This window comes from Sus scrofa, chromosome 8, assembly GCF_054392235.1.
Source record: "Sus scrofa isolate SSC_HxYL_T2T_F1_AM1 chromosome 8, Sscrofa_HxYL_maternal_Yorkshire_Landrace_v2.0, whole genome shotgun sequence".
NCBI lineage: Eukaryota > Metazoa > Chordata > Mammalia > Artiodactyla > Suidae > Sus > Sus scrofa.
In genome coordinates, this window is record NC_139390.1 from 61,779,324 (window position 1) to 61,799,326 (window position 20,003).

General features: G+C 44.8%; 1 protein-coding gene across 20 annotated transcripts in view; it reads left to right on the top strand.

The window, feature by feature from the left end:
- The window catches only part of CRACD (capping protein inhibiting regulator of actin dynamics), a 265,286-nt gene that overhangs the window by 136,976 nt on the left and 108,307 nt on the right, over nt 1-20,003 (top strand). For 6 of the 20 annotated variants that reach the window (XM_021101353.2, XM_084972320.1, XM_021101355.2 and 3 more), the window contains one exon: nt 4,374-4,457. The exons of the other annotated variants lie outside the window; for them this stretch is intronic. In XM_021101353.2, the coding sequence (XP_020957012.2) occupies nt 4,391-4,457 (67 nt within the window). In that variant the 5' untranslated portion in view covers nt 4,374-4,390. The remainder of the gene's footprint in view (nt 1-4,373; nt 4,458-20,003) is intronic. 20 annotated transcript variants of the gene reach the window in all.

The following is a 20,003-nucleotide window of genomic DNA, read 5'->3' on the forward strand; positions in this document are numbered from 1 at the left end:
TACTCTTTGTTTAGGAAGGTATACTGTGCTGGCGGTCTTTTTTTTTTTTTTTTTTTTTTTTTTTTCCAGGGCCGCATTTGCAGCATATGGAAGTTCCCAGGCTAGGGGTTGAATCAGAGCTGCAGGCCTATACCACAGCTCACAGCAATACCAGATCCTCCACCCACTGAGCAAGCCCAGGGATGGAACCCACGTCCTCATGAGTGCTGGCTGGGTTCATTACTCTGAGCCACAACAGGAACTCTTTACTTTTTTTTTTTTTTAATGAATTTTATTGGAGTATAGTTAACTTAGAAAGTTATGTTAGTTTCAGGTGCATAGCAATTAGTTATACATCTATCCATTCTTTTTCAGATTTCCCCCATCTAGGTTGTTACGCAGTATTGGGTAGGGCACCTGTGCCATACAGTAGGTCCTTGCCACCTTGGCAGCCCTACTTTTACCCCTGTCATGCCCACTGCCCTGTACACTTCAGCAACGTCTCTCCAGGATTGTAGTCACCAAAAAAGGTGTGCTAAAATGTTAACATAGAAAGATAGGAGAAGGTTAATAATGTTTGAAGACTTGTGGGAAGAGGATGACCGTGAGGAAGAAGAGAAAAATGAAACTGGATGAAAAGGAAGCCAAGCAAGGGATAGACAGATGAACTGAAGCCCAGCACATGTCATGTTTTAAAAGGGCTGGGAGGAAAACCCCTAAACATTGTTCTCTGCAGGGAAACCGAGAAATCTAAGAAAGATATTTGATTTCAGGAGTTCCCGTCGTGACGCAGTGGTTAACGAATCCGACTAGGAACCATGAGGTTGCGGGTTCGGTCCCTGCCCTTGCTCAGTGGGTTACCGATCCGGCGTTGCCGTGAGCTGTGGTGTAGGTTGCAGACGCAGCTCGGATCCCTCGTTGCTGTGGGTCTGGCGTAGGCCGGTGGCTACAGCTCCGATTCAACCCCTAGCCTGGGAACCTCCATATGCCGCGGGAGCGGCCCAAGAAATAGCAACAACAACAACAACAAAAAAAAGACAAAAGACAAAAAAAAAAAAAAAAAGATATTTGATTTCAAACAAGTAGAATGAGAAGACTTCTCCCTAGTCTCAAAAAAATGAACTTTTTCTTACAAAATCCAGCCATGAAAGATCTTTGAAATTCCACATAGAATTATGGTATCAGGCATTAAAGGGGAGCCATATAAGATTGATTAATATTGGAGTTCCTGTTGTGGCTCAGCTGTAACGAACCCAGCTAGTATCTATGAGGACATGGGTTCAATCCCTGGCCTTGCTCAGTGGGTTAAGGATCTGGCATTGCTGTGAGCTGTGGTGTAGATCGAAGACGCGGCTCAGATCCGGTGTTGCTATGGCTGTGGTGTAGGCCAGTGGCTGAGGCTCCAATTCAACCCCTGGCCTGGGAACTTCTATATGCCTCAAGTGTGGCCCTGAAAAGAAAGGAAAAAATTGATTAATATCAGCCTCCATTCACCCCATCTCATAGGACTGTGAGTCCCTGCAGGGCAGGAACAATGTCTGAATAATCCTTGAGTCCCAGCCCTCACACACAGCTTGGCATATTGTCATAATGTTTGTTGCTCACCAAGTAAAATGATTGCAGTTAGTCCCTTCCTGCATATTGATTCATTGGGAGGAAATTATGTTTGAAAAAACTGACAAGAGAAGGGATGTTTGAGAAAAGAGAGATGAGGAGCATAGTGAGCTCTTCAAAGGACATGTCTAGAGATTTCTTCGTTCCCAAATTGTTCACGTCACTACAGTGACACCAAAATTTCCCACCGGAAAACATATGCACCATCGGCAGAGAACAGCAGAGGTCTATTGAGATTCAGATGTTGATACAAAGTTATGAGAATCGTTCTTCAATGAAATTGCACGTTGTCACTTGTCTGCCCACTGTTGTTTATAGAGAATATCAGGCAATCATTTGCAGATGATTGAATTGGCAAATACTAAATCAAAGAATGCTTATAGGCTACCATGTTATTTAGAAGATTAGGCAGAAGTTGCTTCGTATTCAAATACTGGAGCCTTCTCTATGCTGCCTGGGGACAGTACATGACTCACACCTCTTTTTTCTACCCCCAGTTTGTGTAGTTCATACTGTGGGCTTCATGGGCCCTCAGTAAGTAATGGAGGACTTGGGTGACCTGGTAAAACACACCGATATGAGCACCGTAAGTCAGTGTGGGTAGCCGTAAAATGAGTGCAAACACATTCTCGTCTGCAATCAACTATATTGAAAGATTTTCCCAACCCTGCTAACATGCTATGATCAGTTAGGTAGATTTTTTTTCTCTTTTTTTTTTTTGTCTTTTAGGGCCACACCCATGGCATATAGAGGTTGCCAGGCTAGGGGTCGAATCAGAGCTGCAGCTGCTGGCCTGCACCACAGCCACAGCAACACAGGCTCCGAGCCACGTCTGCGACCTCCACCACAGCTCACGGCCACACCGGATCCTTAACCCACTGAGCAAGGCCAGGGATCGAACCAGAAACCTCATGTTTCCTAGTTGGATTGGTTTCCTCTGTGCCACAACGGGAACTCCTGGGTAGCTTGTAAAAGACAAATTCCCAGGCAGTCCTTTGCAGTTCACAGTGGCAATGGATCCTACAAGAGAAAACGTGTCCATGACTCCAGGACACTCTTAACAGAGGGCATTTGTCCATCAGCCCCAGGACATGCATTCCAAAGCAGTGTTGTCGCATTCCCAGCAATATGACAGCATAACAGAGAGAAAAGAGCGAAGTTTCACAATACCCAGGGATGATGAAATTTAGGTTTACCTCTAACTGGTAATGCAGCTAAGGAAGCAGCTAAGAGATTCATAAGAGAGATCAGAATTGAATAAGGTGCCATTGGTATTATAGCTTATGTTGCAGAGATATGCTAAAGGAAAGCTAAAATCATGGGAAATAGGGACATTTCTCCAAAGGAGAGTTGACCTCCTCCAGTGGATTGACTCTTAGGTAGGTCTGGACAAGTCTGCCTAGAGATGACATTTATGTGAGACTGTTCATTGTCGTATCAATCAATTCAGTAACTGAAAGAGAAGGTTATGCAGGTACTAGCTTTAGAGGCTTTTATTGTAATGTTGGTAAAAGGTATAAGAAAAGTGGTCAGTTTCATCCTTCTACATGAGTTTTTCATGGGTGATGTGGGTCAGGAAAGGATATTGTGAGTTTTGGGAAATCCTTTTGCTGTGCTCTAGAAGCAGAGAGCTTAGACAACTTGCTTCCTATGGTCGCTGTGCCAGGATGCAGGAGTCTTGAGGCTTAGAAGGGAGCAGGGTCCAAACACGGCTTAAACACCTGCGGGAAAAGCTGCACGAATGCTTCATGGCAAAATGTTAGAGGAAAGAGCTGGTAAAAGCTATACAGACCACAGACTGTAGATCCAAAGTTTAAAGTTTGTGGAAATGCAGAGAAATGAATGCTTCGAAAATGTGATCGGTATCTGAAAAAGTTTAAGAAAGGTTAAAAAATATGTGTGTATATACATGGCATTATGGTATTAAGACAATTGAAGTGATTACTTATACCAGGCAGAAAGATGGATGCCAAAAGAACCCCTGGGCATAAGCTAGAGGAGCTCGTGGAATTTAATTTTTCTAGGGAAACAAAAAGAGAAATGTGTTATATCTGGCAAAACAGGAGGATAAAAATTGACCTTGTATAAATGTAAATGTTTCAAAAATTACTTTTGCCTTAATCAATCCAGGACAACTTTTCTCTAATAAACAACCTCTAGGAGGATGAATATTTGCTAATAAATTCGAGTTACTTGGAAAACAATGCAGGAACGAGAGAAAACATGATGATGATAATGTTTTATAAGCCTTTTCTTTCATCCTAAAAATATTATGAGTAGTTGGATCTTTGGGTTTTAGAGAGCATTTTGGAGGAGATGAGATATGAAAGGGATGTAAATTTGGTGAGGTATATTTTTCTTTTGCAGAGTTTGGAAATTATGTCATTTTACCCAGTGTAAACACTGACTCTTACTGCTGAAAAGGAACTCACCCCTGAACTAATCCTCCCTTTCCTTTTCAGGAATGAGGAATACAGTAAATTGCTCCCTCGGGGCAGGGTCAGCAGTTTGATGGAGACTGTAATTTGGTGAATGTGTGGTTCTGTAGATTGTAAAATGTGGTGATAATTCCAGTATCTTATTACAGGTGTCACTTTGTCTCCTCCATCTCTTCCATTTTATTGCCTATTCTATGCATCAACACGATGAAAAGTAATGTGTTTTCTTTCCCTGAAGTGGAGAGAGAGGACAGAATTGGTAATATAAGTGTGAGTCACCCCCCCACCCCCAGTTTCATAAACTTTGTGCTCATAGATTGTATGCTGTCCTTTTTATTGCAGTAACATTTAACAAAATCATGGCCATGGAGGAAATTAAACTTTCACAGAATGTCCATAATGAGCCTCTGAGTGCTGATGTTTCAGGTATGGTACAAAGTAGCTGCTTGAAGTTGCAAGTTAAAGAGACAGAAGCCATCTTTTCCCTGTTGCTTTCAGTGGATTTAACCACACATTAACCATACAATGACATTATGTCATCTGTCTGGGACACAACGAAGCACCCAGGTTTCAGCAAGCAAAGCAAAGGCAGCAAAAGCAGATGCCGTTCATCCTCTAAACTCCTGGGAGAGTTTCTGAAGCTTTGCTCAGCACCTAGTGATTCTCTGTTTACCTAAAATTCTGTCCTGCTAGAGGATCTGATTTCCTCTCTCACAGACACCGGAAGGGGTAAAATAGAAAAGGAGAAGGAACTCTGAGAATTAGACCTACCAGCCTGATGAGAAGTGAAGGCTAAACACGGGAGAGAAGAAAGACAAGAAAGAAAGAAGCAGAATACTTATTCTGAAGTAGGAACCAGAATGTCCTGGGGAGAAGGACCGTTGTCAGAGGCCATCCTGTCTACTTTGGTCTCTCCTCAGGGTGTCGCTTGATTGCCTGTGAGCATCATAAAGCCCTGAGACATCCAGAGCACTTTCTGTTCTGTTCAGAGTAGAGTCTGTTACAGGAAAGTGTCCGTTCAAAGTGCTTTAGTTTAAAAATGTTGGCACTAATAGGGATAACATTCAGTTAGCGTCTTCCTTCAAGCATATCATGTGAATAAGAATTACTATAGATTGCATTGAATGAACCCGAAAATACATCTATTTTTAGTAGTAGTAGTAATCAGAGCATTTTTATTTTTACCTCCCATTTCAATTGTTTTTTTCCTCTCAAAATTCCTTCACATGAGTTACATGGAAACTACCAACAACTGGGTTTACCCAAGGGATAAAAAGGACATGTGCCTACGAGTGCATTCTTGCTGGTTAATTTCTTGGGTGTTAACGTGTTTTTCTTTTCTTCAGAGCAGTTTCTCTCCCTTTAAACAACATAGTAGGTTAAAAATAACTTATTTGGGTACTGTACCTGTTTCTGGCTGAGAAAGTAGAAATTTCATGAGGATTGGGGGCTTTGGAAGCACCCCTGCCCTGAACTTCCTCCCCCTTCACCCCACAGCCCTTGAGGCCAGCATGACCGTCTGTGACATACCCTGTGAGGCTGTTGCTACATCCCTAGGCAGGTTACAAAGTCTATTGCGCTTCCCTGTCTCCTCATGGTGTAGGTACATTTTTTTCAGAAGAGGTATGTAATTTTTCTTGATCAGGTGATCCCTTGAACAACCTTATTTCTTATCGTCCCTCATTAGAAATCACAATGTCACTTTGCTGTGTGATTCTTCTATGTAGTTCCACAGTTATTCTTTTCTTTTTTTTTTTTTTTTTTTCTTTTTTGGCCTTTTTGCCTTTTTCTAGGGCTGCTCCTGCAGCATATGGAGTTCCCAGGCTAGGGGTCTAATCGGAGCTGTAGCTGCCAGCCTCCGCCAGAGCCACAGCAACTCGGGATCCAAGCCTCGTCTGTGACTTACACCACAGCTCACGGCAATGCCGGATCCTTAACCCACTGAGCAAGGGCAGGGATCGAACCCGCAACCTCATGGTTCCTAGTCGGATTTGTTAACCACTGCGCCATGACAGGAACTCCACACAGTTATTCATTGTTATCTGGGGTATAAAAGCATTGCTTTCTCAAGTTTCTCTTCTCTCAACCCCAGATAAACTAGATTTTATTTTTGGATTAGAGAAGTGTATATATACACGTAATGGCAGTGCACCTGCCATCCACTTTAAGCTGTCGCTTCTTTGAGACAGGAGAAATTGTGTAGCCTGCTGACCAGGAACCTCCAAAGAAGACAGGAGAAGGCAGACACCCCCCGAGGGAACTTCATAGGTCTTTGACTTTAGAAGTTGGCTCTAGCCTTTGATTAGGAAAGAAACAGACCCCAAATGATCTCCTTTGTACTCTCCTGTAATAAAGCAAAGGCATTTCTCTCTGTTCCTTAGATGGGATGGGAAAGTGTTTAATACAGAAATAGGAAGGGAAAAAAGAAAGTAATTGCTGAACTGCATAGTATCTGTGAAGAAGTAGATGCATAAACCCTTCATTAATAGAGCTCTTATTCTGTGCTCATGGGAGTTTTATTACTTGCTTGTGCCAGGCACTCTGATCCACCTCATTCACAGGTGTCATTCTTTCTTAAAGCCACAGCTGTGGTGTCCACAGGATAGAGAAAATTTGTCCCCTCCCTATACTGACTTTAAAAAGAAAGCAGAATAGAAAACTTAATGCCCTTAAAGTTGAACAGGAAAATCAGTGGCATAAAGGAAACAATATACTTTAAAAAGAGACCAAATTATTGCCTTCGTCTTTGTGCTGCTGGTTGGTGACTGAAATTTAGTAAAATTTGAGCAGCCACGGCTGTCTTCCGTTAGTCACAGTTGTCCTGTGTCTTTCATTCATCAAGTGGATTCCCTTGCATTTTCTCAGTTTTCTGCTTTTGGTTTGTGTCTGGGCTCCTGTTAGGCTCTTCCAGCACAGTGGCCTTTTAGGGTGGTCAGTTGCCACCACCTGATGCATAGCAGGCGGGACAGACCCTAAAGAAAGTTGACTTCAGTCCCACATGCTCCTCCTAAGTTACACTGTCTTGGGACGATGCCCTGAAGAAACAGCCACGGGAATGAGGTGTGGCACAGAAATACTGTCCAGGTGGCGCCTGGTAGTGGAAGACACGCTGAAATTCTGTGCAGATAAGGTTGAAACCTGTTCATGCTTTTGGCAGTTTGTGAAGTGGCTGAGGAATAGGCTTGGTGAGAGAGGACCTAACATTTCTTCATGTCTTTGGTTTGAAAGCTCACCAATATCGGTGTGATTTCTGCCCCACTCCCAAGAACGTCTCCAGTTTCCTTCAGAAAGAAGAGCTTTCTTCCCTGAACTTCCAAGGACAGATGCCTTTATATGCCTGAAAGTCCACTGAAGTTTCTGACTTTTACCCCAGGTGGGGTAGTAGCCCTTCTTATGAGACCACCAGACCACCATAACACAGAAGTATTCTTTTGTTCCCGTTCATGCTTTGGGAATAAAAGTGGATTTTAGTTTTTACTATTTCCTTGCAGAAGTCTCTTTTTATCCAAGTCATCAGAGTAAAACAATTTCACTTGTGTCTTGACGATTACTCTGACTGCTTGATTAACTTCCTAGATGCAATATTTGCTGCCAGTTCTTTCTTTTTGGCTTGGTATTAATATAGAAAATTCTACAAGAATAGCCAGGCCTCCCCTCAGAGTGCTCTCATCCATTATATTATGCCAGTGATAAATGGAATTAATTTATTCTCTGTTGCTTTTTCATTACCCTAGAACTTATTCTTTGTCTATGAAATAGTTTGACACAATGAACTTTTCGTTAATCATAAGCTAGAACTCCTCAGTGGAGCCCAAATAGAAAGGGAGGGGCTGTCTGTCTGTCTCTCAGGGGTAACGCTGTTACCTCCAATAAGTGTGCCGGGAGCATAGACCCTCTGCTCAGGGTCTGTAAGTTGCTCTGGAATAAAGTCGCACAGAGTTTCTGAACACTCTGACACTCACTGATGGTTGGAGCGGCCTCTTCCACCTGCGCATCAGTTAGCACTGCCGAGAACAAGGAGTTGCAAAGAAGCTTGCTGTGCTGTAGGTTTTATGTATTCTGCTGCCTTCTGGGATTTTCAACACAAAATTAATGGAACTTAAAGAATGCACTTTAGGAGTTCCCGTCGTGGCGCAATGGTTAACAAATCCGACTAGGAACCATGAGGTTGCGGGTTCGATCAGTGGGTTAAGGATCTGGCGTTGCAGTGAGCTGTGGTGTAGGTCGCAGATGCGGCTCAGATCCTGAGTTGCTGTAGCTCTGGCGTAGGCCGGCAGCTACAGCTCTGATTCAACCCCTAGCCTGGGAACCTCCCTATGCCGAGGGAGTGGCTCAAGAAAAGGCAAAAAGACCACAAAAAAAAAAAAAAAAAGAATGCACTTTAATTTTTTAAATACATGTTCTTTTTTAGAACAGTTTAGGTTCATGCAAAATCAACAGAAAGCACAGAATTCCCTTATGCCCTCCTGCTCCTGCAGCATAGTGTTTTCATTTTAAAATTCTACTTTTACAGAAATAAGAGCTTCATCAAGAAATTATACATATAATAAAATTTACCTTTTAAAGTGTGCAGTTCTGTGGTTTTCAGTACACTCCTAGAGCTGTGTAAGCATCTCCACTCCAATTTCACAATTATAATTTACTTTAAAATCAACCCAAGGTATCATTTAGAGAATTTAAAGAAAAGGAGAACAAATATCCCTCAGACTCGCCATTCTAACTAAATTCTTGTCATTTTGGAGTGTCTTTTATTTGAGATTTTTAACATTTCGGTTATTTGTATGAACCAGAGAGTGTTCTCTGTCACAATTTAAAATTTGTCTTTTGAGGGTTGATGGCTTTGTCTCTTTAAACTGCTCGTGGTGTGACTAGGTGTGCAGTGATGCTTACCACTGTGTGCACACATGAAGTCATTCTAGTGAGGAAGTGGCTTCATGGCCGTGTGTGCTGTGCTGTGATGCTTTCCGAGAAGCTGTTCCTCCTGGTATCTGAGCTTCCAGCTCACTGTTGAAGCCTTGGACTTTTGGTCATTAGCAGTGGGCGGATTCTTTCATGCCTTTGTGCTATGTGTGAAAATATTAAAGGCAGACCTTATTTAATAAAGCTGGGAGGTCCTTAGACAATGCTGTCCCCTCATGCTCAGGGCATATTCTTACTGGGCATTGTGAAGGGGTGATTTCAACTACATTAAGGGGGGCTGGACAACAGTATTAAGAGTGAACAGCAAGAGAAGGGCAGTCAGTAGAAGCATAGATGATGGATCTGAACACATTTAAAGAAGTTATAAAAAGGGCCAAAATATGTGAAGAATCGCTCTGGGAATGTGAATGAAAACATTTTTCTGGAATCAGATTAAGAGCAATTGAAAAAAGTGGATATAACCTTAAGTGCAATAAAGGACATGGTGGGGGGGGGACTTCCCATTGTGACTAAGAGGGTTAAGAACCTGACCAGGATCCATGAGGACACCGGTTCGATCCCTGGCCTCCCTCAGTGGGCTAAAGGTCCAGTGTTTCCGTAAGCTATGGTGTAGGTGGCAGATGTGGCTTGTTGCTATGGCTGTGGTGTAGGCCGCCAGCTATAGTTCCAATTGGACCCCTAACCTGGGAACCTTCATATGCCGCGGGTGCGGCCCTAAAAAGAAAAAAAAAAAAAAGGACATGGGGAATGAGGTGCTTGTAGCTCCAAGAGTGTAATCATTCAGCCTTTGGAGAGGCTAATTTGGTAGCGCTCATTAAGATTTAAAATGCACACTTTTTTTGGCCTTGCCTGCAGCTTGCAGAACTTCCCTGGCCAGGGATCAAACCTGAGCCACAGCAGTGATAACAGTGGATCCTTAACCCACTGCACCACAAGGGAACTCCTAAAATGCCTACTATCTTTAATTTAAAAATCACGATCTTAAGAATTTTGCAGCAGTAGTATCATTATATATAACAATACCTGTACAAACTATCATTATATTTAACAATTCATGTACACAACTGCCGTTATGGGTAACAATCTGTGTACACAACCATCATTATAGATCACAATCTGTGTACATAACTGTCATTATAGATCACAATACATGTACAAAAATGTTCACTGTAACCATATGTGCAGTGACAAGAAAGTGGAAACAATGTGTAGCTCAGCAGTGGGAAATTTGGCTAAATAAATAATGTTTTAGATGCCAATAAAAAGATAAGTTACATATATATATACTAATAAGTGCAGATATGCATACAATAAAGTGAAAATACTATAATACCCATTTTATTTTTAAAAAGTATATTTGTAGGCAAGTCTGTTTATGTGTAGGAAAACTGGACTTGGGAGATATTTTGCTTTTATTTTTTATGACTTTTTCAATTGATTGGATTATCGATGACTTTTAACCCCCCTCCCCCGATTTTTCAAATCCAAAATTTGGAAACTTAAGGGACATTCTTAAGACTCTCACAGATGAAAGAATGTGACCATTTGAGCTAGGTATTAAAGTATTGCCAGGTGGAACTCCTTAAGGAACCAGCTTTAATGAAGAGCTGAAATTGATTTCTAATTAGTATATCAGCAGTTTGTATGGACAAAAGATGTCTCCAAAGTTGATGGAAATAGTTTCTACTTAGGTTAAATTATAGTTTTTATTTTTTCTAATTGTAAAAGTAAAATAGGATCATTATGAAGCACTTGGGAAAAAATAAGAATATAAAGAATAAAAATTACCTATAATTCTGTCACCTAGAGATTATAGTAGTTAAGTCTTAAAACCTCATTTATGCTATCAGTTTAGAATTTCGAAAAGATTTTATTTTTGCAATGGTAGTATCAGGCAGAAATCACTCATCTAATTGCTGAATTAGAGGAGGGATCCATACAGTCTTGCTAAACCTGCCTGAATGTTTCCTGTAGAAAATTAGCTTTGGTGATATTGCACCTTGTTATCAGAATTCAAGAGAACGGTAGGAATGCTGAGAGGTGAAGAAGAAGGGAGCTGGGAGGATGGACCAGGCAGCCAGCAAATCCTCCACTGTGTGGTATCAGAGCAAGCAGAGGAATGTGTGTGATCAAACTGGCCTGCAGAGAAAGCGCCCTTCATTTCTGCGCTGATGCTGAGCCCTGGCAGAGCAGGGAGGCCAGCCGGGACCCGAGCACCTGCGCTGTACAGTTTGCGAGAGTGGTTTTCCCAGGGACTCGAACCCTCAGGGTGCACGCTTAGCACAGAGCCTGGCTGTCAGTTCACCGCTCTGAGCTTCCGCCGGCAGCAGTCCTGAAGTCTCCCGTTTGCCACCACAGACTCCATTTCCTCCCTCCTCATCAGGAGCATCAGGTGAGGAGTTCCCGTCGTCCCTTCTTTCCTCCAGACCTGCATACGAGCTGGGCTCCCAGAGGCCATGGCACCGAGTGGGTCTAACATCTCCCCATGTCACTGCACCATCTCCACCTTAAGGGGGCCACGTAATGGGGGGTCCAGTGCCAAACAGAAACGTGGGCCCCGTGTTCACAAATGAAGGATTTTAAGCCAGTGTAATCCAAGCATCAGAACAGGTATGGGCCCACGGGGCTGGCTCTGCGCAACAGGCTGCCTGCAGACCAGAGGCGGCCAGTCTTGGGGGGCCCCGTGGGTCGTCCCCTGGCACTCACCATCCATACGGGTGACCTGTCTTTGTCGGGGACAAGGTGCTCTTGGAGAGGACCTGAATCACGAAGAACAAAACCGTTCCCTCTCCCGCTGCCCCGGCTCTTCACGGCCCTCTGACTGTCCTGACAGAGACGTAAACAAGGAGAAACAAAGCAACATTTGTTAACGTGTATAGGACGCTGACCTGTGGGAGCGCCCAGAGGCGAGGAGCTCCAGGGCCTGGTGAGAAGTCCTTATGTAGCATCTGAGCTGAGGAAGGGTATGATTTTAGAGAAGTGACAAGACAAAGGAAGAGGACTTGGGGTTTCTGGGAGACACGTTATTAGAGAGCACACATGTGGGAAGCTGACCAATAACACACAGGAGCCAGTTAGGACGCTTTGTACCGCAGCTGCCTCTGGTGCCATCTCTGGGCCAGTGCAGGGCTGAAGTTGGCCCCCTGGTTCACTCCTGTCCTTTCTGGTCGAGAGTTGGGGGGTGGGGACACATTTGTAATTTTATGTCCTGCTTTTAGGCCCAGAGGAGAAGGGCAGAGAGCTTTCCTTGTATCTGCTTCTTGTCAGTTGCCTTCAGCTCCAAATAATCCCAGTGCTAATGTGGCACATTCTGGATGGCACTTCCAGCAGTGCTGCAGTGTCCTTTCTGGGCAGAGATGCAGCCTGGTGGGCCCATGCCTGGCCCCTTCCTTCCTGCAGACACAGCCCTCTTCTGGGCACCCAGCCTGGCACTCGGCTGGATGGCATTGGCCTCTGGTGTGCTTGGCTGGACATCTTCGTGCTGGGAACAGCCTGTGCCATTCTGCACAGTCACTTGCTGAGGGAACAACCTGTCTGATCCCTTGTCACAGGGTGGCAAGATCAATGGACTAGACTGTCCTTGCTCCTTAATTGTTCCCACGTGACCACCCCAATCCCCAACTCGGGTGTCTGAGTATGTAGGCTTCTTGGGTTTGCACTCTAGGCTGTAACTCCTTGCCCTTTAATAAAACCAATAAGGTTGGTTTTGCTCACTTATCTACAGAATTCCTTTTCTTATGATTAAAAATCACTAATTATCAGGATCCATCTACTTGGCTCTGCAGAATGAGCTTCTTTGGTAATAGGCAGATAGATCCCAGGCTCTCCCTCCATCGTATCTATTCTAAGTTGCTGGGGTCTGTGGTCTCATTCGTAGGATGATGTATGTTTAGACAATGGAAAAAAATTAATGAAATATCAGGAGAAAAGGAATGGTTGTCATCCTTGGAGTATTCTGTAATTCCTGGCTAGCTTTGCCTGAGTGGGGGCCAGGGCATGGTGACCATGAGGAAAGAGAAGAACCAGCGAGGTCAGGCTCCTGAAAGGATTTTTAACTGGGTTTTGACACATTAAAAATTCGAAGGACATCAGATTCCCCTCCTTTCCCACACCACCAAAAATAAATAATGCACACCCAGAAAGAGCTGGGGAGAGTCCAGCGTACCTCCCGGAAAATGGGAGGAGAGTCGCAGAAGAGCCAGGCTGGGCCTCTGCACCCTCCAGACTGGTGTCCGGGGAGTGAAGTCCATGTGGCAGAGCCCTGGGGACATCGTCCGGAACAGGCCAAGCTCCATGCCTTTTCTAAACTGTCCTTTATAGCCTGTGTGTGTGCGGGTGTGTGCACGTGCGTGTGTGCACGCATGTGAGTGGTGGGGGGCGAGCTGGAAACTGAAAGTTCAGTACTGACAGGAAAAAAATGCTTTCATTTACTTGCTTGGATCCTTGGATCTGTTTTAGATTTGTTTGCACTGCTGATGCCAGAAATTCAGGGTCCATGGTTTTGAAACAGATTTCCGTATTCCGTGGCTTAGTCTTGTACCTATGAACCTAGAGTTATTGTGTGTGAACAAATGTATAAACAGAGCTATGTAATATGTGTGCATGTGTTCTTGCTCACCTTTCCAGATAAATCCAGAATTTATAGGAATACGAGATTTCTGCCATTAAAAGTTCTTAAGGTGGGAGTTCTCTTGTGGCTCAGCAAGCTAAGGATCTGGCATTGTCACACCTTGAACCCAGAGTGCCTCAGGTTGCTTCTGTGGCTGGGGTTTGATCCCTGCCCTGGAAACTTCCATATGCTGTGGGTGTGGCCAAAAAAAAATAGTACTTAAAGTAAACTAGAAGAATACTTTCTCTGATTTTTCTTTGAAAGCAAAACTTCCTTTTACTCTTCCATATTGCTTTGTTTTTGATAAAAAGAATTGAATCTCTTGGTTGCTATGAATTGTAATGTGAGTATTTTACTAGTTAGGATATAAGCTTGACCATGAAGAATAGCATCCCAGATAAAAGTAGTGCAATGGGAGTTTCTTATTTCTCTTGTAACAGCTTGGGGCAGATTTTTCAGGGCCACTGTGATGACTCCAGTGTCCTCTCCTCCGCAAGGACACCTGGGCCTGAAGTTCCTTCTCCCTCGCTGCTGCTCTCCCTAGTGTGTGTTCCTCACCATGTGGTCCAGGATGGAGGAAGGGAAGGAAGACAGCATATCCCTTAAGCATACATCCTGGAAGTTGTCTGTCTCATTAGACCTTAGCCATAAGCTTTATAGAGGACGGCCAGGCATCTCACTGAAAATCAGAGTTTAACATTGTTGAAGAGAGGGAGCTTGGACACTGGGGACAGCTGTTAGTCTCTGTCACACTCATCTCTGAGATCATTCTCATCACATCTTGAACCCAGAGTGCTAAATGTTGTATGACGTAATTAGCTTATTAAGTTAGACACAAGGAGTTCCTGTCATGGTTCAGTGGGTTGGAAACCCAACCCAACCTGGTAAATGTGAGGATGCGGGTTTGATCCCTGGCCTCCTTCAGTGCATTGAAGAATCCAGCATTGCCATGAGCTGTCATGTAGGTCGCAGATGAGGCTCGGATCCAGCGTTGCTGTGGCTATGGTGTAGGCTGGCGTCTGCAGCTCCATTTGACCCCTAGCCTGGGAACTTCCTCTTGCTGCAGGTTCAGCCCTAAAAAGAGAAAACAAAGAAGCTAGACACAAAATGTGACACTAATTGCAGTTGGCAGCTGTATCACCAGCTGATTTTGCTCATATGCCCGTGGCTGCCTGTGTGCTATGTTAAGAAAGATTGTGCTTCCGTATTTGTGTTGAACATGAAAATAGTTACACGATCACTAAGTGACACCTGCCCTGGGCTCAGGATAGGAGGAAAATGCCGTGTGCTTGCTGTCAGTGTCTTCATTCAGAGAAGAGCTCTTATAAGGTCATAGGGTCTGTTGTCAGTAGCACTATTAAAAGTACTTACTTTTTTCCCTAGTGATTCATCCCGTTGTGGCCAAGCAGCGATTTAAATTGGGGGCTGGGGTTGGGGTTTTATATATGGTGGAAATACCACTCCCTAGTGGAAAGGCAGGTTCGATTGAATGAACAATTGAGATAAATTTTTAGACCACTGGGTCCACCTGAAGGTGCTAAGAAAGCCACCATTACGTGATCATATTCAGGCAAGAAAAAGTGCGAAGCAGACTGATGATAATCCATTCATTTAAGAATCCTTGGAGTTCCTGTTGTGACTCAGCGGTAAACGAATCCGACTAGGAACCATGAGGTTGCGGGTTCGATCCCTGTCCTCGCTCAGCGGGTTAGGGATCCGGCATTGCCATGAGCTGTGGTGTACATTGCAGACGTGGCTTGGATCCCGTGTTGCTGTGGCTCTGGCATAGGCCAGCGGCTGCAGCTTCCACTCAGCCCCTAGCCTGGGAACCTCCATATGCTGCGGGAGCAGCCCAAGAAACGGCAAAAAGACACACACACAAAAAAAGAATCCTTGCACCAAACTTGTATATATGACTGAATTGTGGTTTCAAATACTTTGTGTGTCCTGCCTCGCTTTGCTTTGTCTTTCTGTGTTCTGTCTCTTCGACTAGACCATGGGCTCTTGAGAAACAGGTGTGACACTTCCCTGTGTCCCTGACGATCTCTAGCGCAACATCTTACACAGAGAGCGTGCAGTAGGTGTTTGTTGATGGCTGGATTGAGACCATCCATGGTGATCTAGTTTGCAGGGTTTTTTGGGTTTTTTTGTATTCAAGGTGTTTGCTCCCTGCATAAGTGTTACTACCTCAATTTGTCTTGGACACTGAGGTGGAAGGTGACCACATGAACTGAACCATCTTCTGGTGGTTTGGATGCATTATCAATTAGCCATGGAACTGACCAGCATAGATTGCAGTTGAGGACTTTCTTCCTCTCTTTTCCCTGGTGTTGTTTGGACAGGAGAAGTGAAGAACAATTTTCAAGCTTCTGTAAGCTACGTGATGAATAATTGCTGGATAAATTAACATCGTCTCTAGATGGGACAAAACAAGAGGCCGATCTGACTGCCCCGCTTTGGCTCTCCTGTGGCCGCTGGCGGGAATGACCTTGCTCTCAGCTTCCAGCCCCCACCTTGCTTGTCTGTGACTGTGGTTGAGTCATGGCCACCTTGCAGGCCCTGCTTTTTCCAGTCATAGAGGAGCGAGGAGTTGCCACTGGATGCCTGAGAGTGCCTGGGCTAGAAGACCCCCTGGAAGTTGGCTGATACAGTAGAGGGCTCTTTGTGTGATAACGAACTCCTCCCCTTCCCCTCAGCCAGATGTCCTGCTGAGGTAAGGAATATGGAGTGGGTTTTTGTTTCTCTCTTTGGCTTTCAGTTCCTTTTGTGTGTGTCTGGCCTTGTAAATGTGGTGAATAAATGCTATAATTACACCCCTCTTTGACAGCTCTGTAATTTAATTGTAGTTCACTCTGAGCATCTTTTGAAGACAATGATGTGTATTGAAGATGCAGCTGTTCCAGTCGTCACTGCTCAATGGACAGGGCTCATTGGGGGACCTGTCAGTCTACAGTCTATTCAGGGCCAGATAGAGGAATATACTGTGTGTGTGTGTGTGTATGTGTGAGGGAGAGAGAGAGAGAGGGAGGGAGAGACCACTTTCTACACCCTCCCTGGTTTGGCAAAAGTAGCAGTGTGAATTTATAGAGAAGCATTGTTGAACATTGGCCTTTGCCTAAATATGTAGATTACATATTCTAAAGTAGAGAAACGCTGGCATTTATGTTCTGCCGTGAGCTAAGCTGGGTACCTTTGTTGCTTGGTAGAGGTGGTCCCTCTAGCAAGTAGAGGTTGACGCCTGCCGCCATTGGCAGGTGTTACCCAAACTCCCTTCAGTCATCAGCGGTTTCGTCGTTTCCTGGGACTGCCATAGCAGAGTAGCCGAGTCCCACAGGCAGGTGGCTTAAACAACAGGCGTGGATTGTTCTGTTCTCTGTGTCCTGAGGCTAGAGGCCGGAAGCAGGTGTGGGCAGGGCTGATTCCCTCTGAGGGCAGTGAGGTTCTGTTTATTCCTCTTAGGGTTCCTGGCACCTCCAGGTGTGTCTTGCTTGCACCTTCTGGTCACTCTGGGTCTTCACATCGTCCTCCCTCTGCACGTGTGTCTGTCCAAATTCCCCCTTTTCATAAGGACATCAGTCAGGTGGATTAGGGCCTCATTGTAACTTGATTGCTTTGGCAAAGACTCTGTCTCCAAATGAGGTCACATTCTGAGCTGCTGGCAATTAGGACTCTTACTGGATCTGTTCTGGAAGGGACACCATTCAGCTAGTAACAGATGTCTACTTGAAAATGCAGAAATTTCCTTCTTATAATCGCTGCAGATAATGTGTGCCCTGAAAGGCTTTTGAATGACGACAGGAAGGCTCTCACAAGAATTATTTTGTGATGTTATTATTGCTTGTATTTATTTGGGGCTATAATGCAGAATGTTTACATCTGCCATCTTCCTGATACTTGGAAGTTGTGCAGGGGAGCCCGGACTGCTTTTGACCTTCACTGCCCTGCATACGCCTTAGTGGAGCAGGATGCTGTGACAGGATGGGCAATAGCGGGTCCCTCAGAGCCTTCCAGCTGATGGGTGGATGGAAGATGAGTTCTTCTGATTGAAGCTGAATATCACGAGTCACCCCCCGCTCCTGGTTCTCTTCCCGCCACTTCCTCTCCCTGTTGCAAGAGACAGTTTGAATATAATTCAAGGTGTTCCTAGTATTAGGAAATCCCTTCCTTGGAGGGTTCTGGTGGGAGGTTCCATCACTGTTTGTTATGGACAGAAATTTGAATATATCATCTAAGATGAAGGAAATAAAATGGAAACAATGCAGGTAGCTTGATGTGATAGCAATAAGAGTGAACGAAAGAGTTCTTGTGGCTCAGTGGATTATGAATCTGACTAGCATCCATGAGGCAAGAAAAACAAAAAAAGCAAAAAAAAAGAAAAGAAATAATGGTGAACCAGATAACCAGATAGCAGGAAAACAGACTGAGGTCAAGCTTCTGCAGTTCACCGCCATGCCCTTGGACAGTCAGTCTGCCTTTCTGTTCCCTGAGGGCAGTGTGGGGCGCTGGATCACGAGTGGCCTCTCCGATGCCTTCCCACTGGGAGGCTGTGATTCCAGGGTCACCACTGCACAAGCAGAGGCAGTTAGATAGGCTGGTTTAGGTCAGTGCTCACACACAGTGCCTGATGAGGTCTTAAGAGGGGTTAGGTCGGAGGTTCAGCACCACCTGTGAAAACAGAAATGACCGTCAGCTGTGCTGAGGCTTTACGCTGCAAGGAGGTAAAGTGAGAAAACCAATGGGGGAACTCAGTTGTAGGAAATATGACAAAGGAGACTGTTTGAGTGACAGAAAAGCAGGAGGGACTTTGTCAGGAATGCACCTGTAGGGGGTTGGGCAGGCCCCAGCCTGGGAGCCTCCACTACTCCAGCGCCTTGATCAAAGCCGAACCTGTAGCTTCATTTCCACTCAGGTGTGTTTCTCAAACCAAATATTTACTTTGCCCATAATCTCAAATATCCTAAACAGGCAAGACAGAGATCACCAGATCACGGGCTTCCTTTGCTTTTTAGCACAGGCATCTAATTAGGGGATTTGTGACTTTTAGTCTCTGCTCTTGTGACCAACTCCTGGCTCTCCATAAACAAGCTCTTTGACCTTCACTCAGCAACCTAAGCAGAGAGATGGTGGGATTCCGTGGGTTTGTGCCTAAGGGGAACTTACCCGTGGAAGGAGCAGGAGAGCAATGAGTGATACAGGGTGTCGGTTTCAGGACCATCTGGAATGAGGACCTGCCAATAAATTTACTTCGGGGCCTAGTCTTTTTTTTTTGAAGCCTAGCTTTTGATATGTTCTGGAGTCCTGTCCTTTGAGCTTAGGACCTTTGGGGAAGGAGGTGGGTTGGCTGTAAAGCGCGGTTATTTGTTCAATAACAAGAAATGACTGGAAGAAATAGAACTGCTGTGACCTGTACTGTATGGAGGCTTGAGCCGGGGTCTCCGTGAGCCGAGTGGAAGGGGCCTCGACCCCTGGGGGCCCTGCCTGGAGGAAGTGAACGCAGGCTTCCTAGAGGATAGAGCATTTCAGCTGGATCTTCTTTATCTTTGGCCACGCCTGTGGCATGTGGAAGTTCTCTAGCCAGGGATCAAACCTGCACCACAGCAGTGCCCAGAGCTGCCACAGTAACAACACTGGGTCCTTCACCTGCTGCACCACAGGGAGGTCCACGCTGGGTCTTGAAGAAAGGGCAGAAAGTCAATACTAACTAGGTGGAGACGTGAAAAGAAGCCACAGGCAGAGAACCACGCAGAGAGAACGTGCTTGCTGTGTTCAGAATCTAAGCGTTACTCCTGGTGCTTGAGTTTGAGCGTTTGCAGTGAAGAGGGCAGGACACCTGGAAAGCGGGTTGAGGCTGGATGGGAAAGATGACAAACACTATGCCCTGCGAGGGCGCTGAACTTGGTCCTGTAGGTAGGGGGACACTGAAAGTTCTAGAACATGATCAGACCTGCATCTGAGAAGATCATCCTGGCAGCCACATGGAGTGTGGGTTTGGAAGGTTCAAAAGCACCGTCAGAAGGGCTTAATCTCTAGAATATATAAACAACTTATACAACCCAACAGCAAAAAAAAACAATCAATCAATGGAAAAATGGGCAAAAGACCTGAATAGACATTTCTCCAAAGAAGATATACAGATGGCCAGCAAACACATGAAAAAATGCTCAACATCGCTGATTATAAGAGAAATGCAAATCAAAACTACCATAAGATATCACCTCACACCAGTCAGAATGGCCATCATTAATAAATCCACAAATAACAAGTGCTGGAGGGGCTGTGGAGAAAAGGGAACCCTCCTGCACTATTGGTGGGAATGTAAACTGGTACAGCCACTATGGAGAACAGTTTGGAGATACCTTAGAAATCTATACATAGAACTTCCATATGACCCCGCAATCCCACTCTTGGGCATCTATCCGGACAAAACTCTCCTTAAAAGAGAC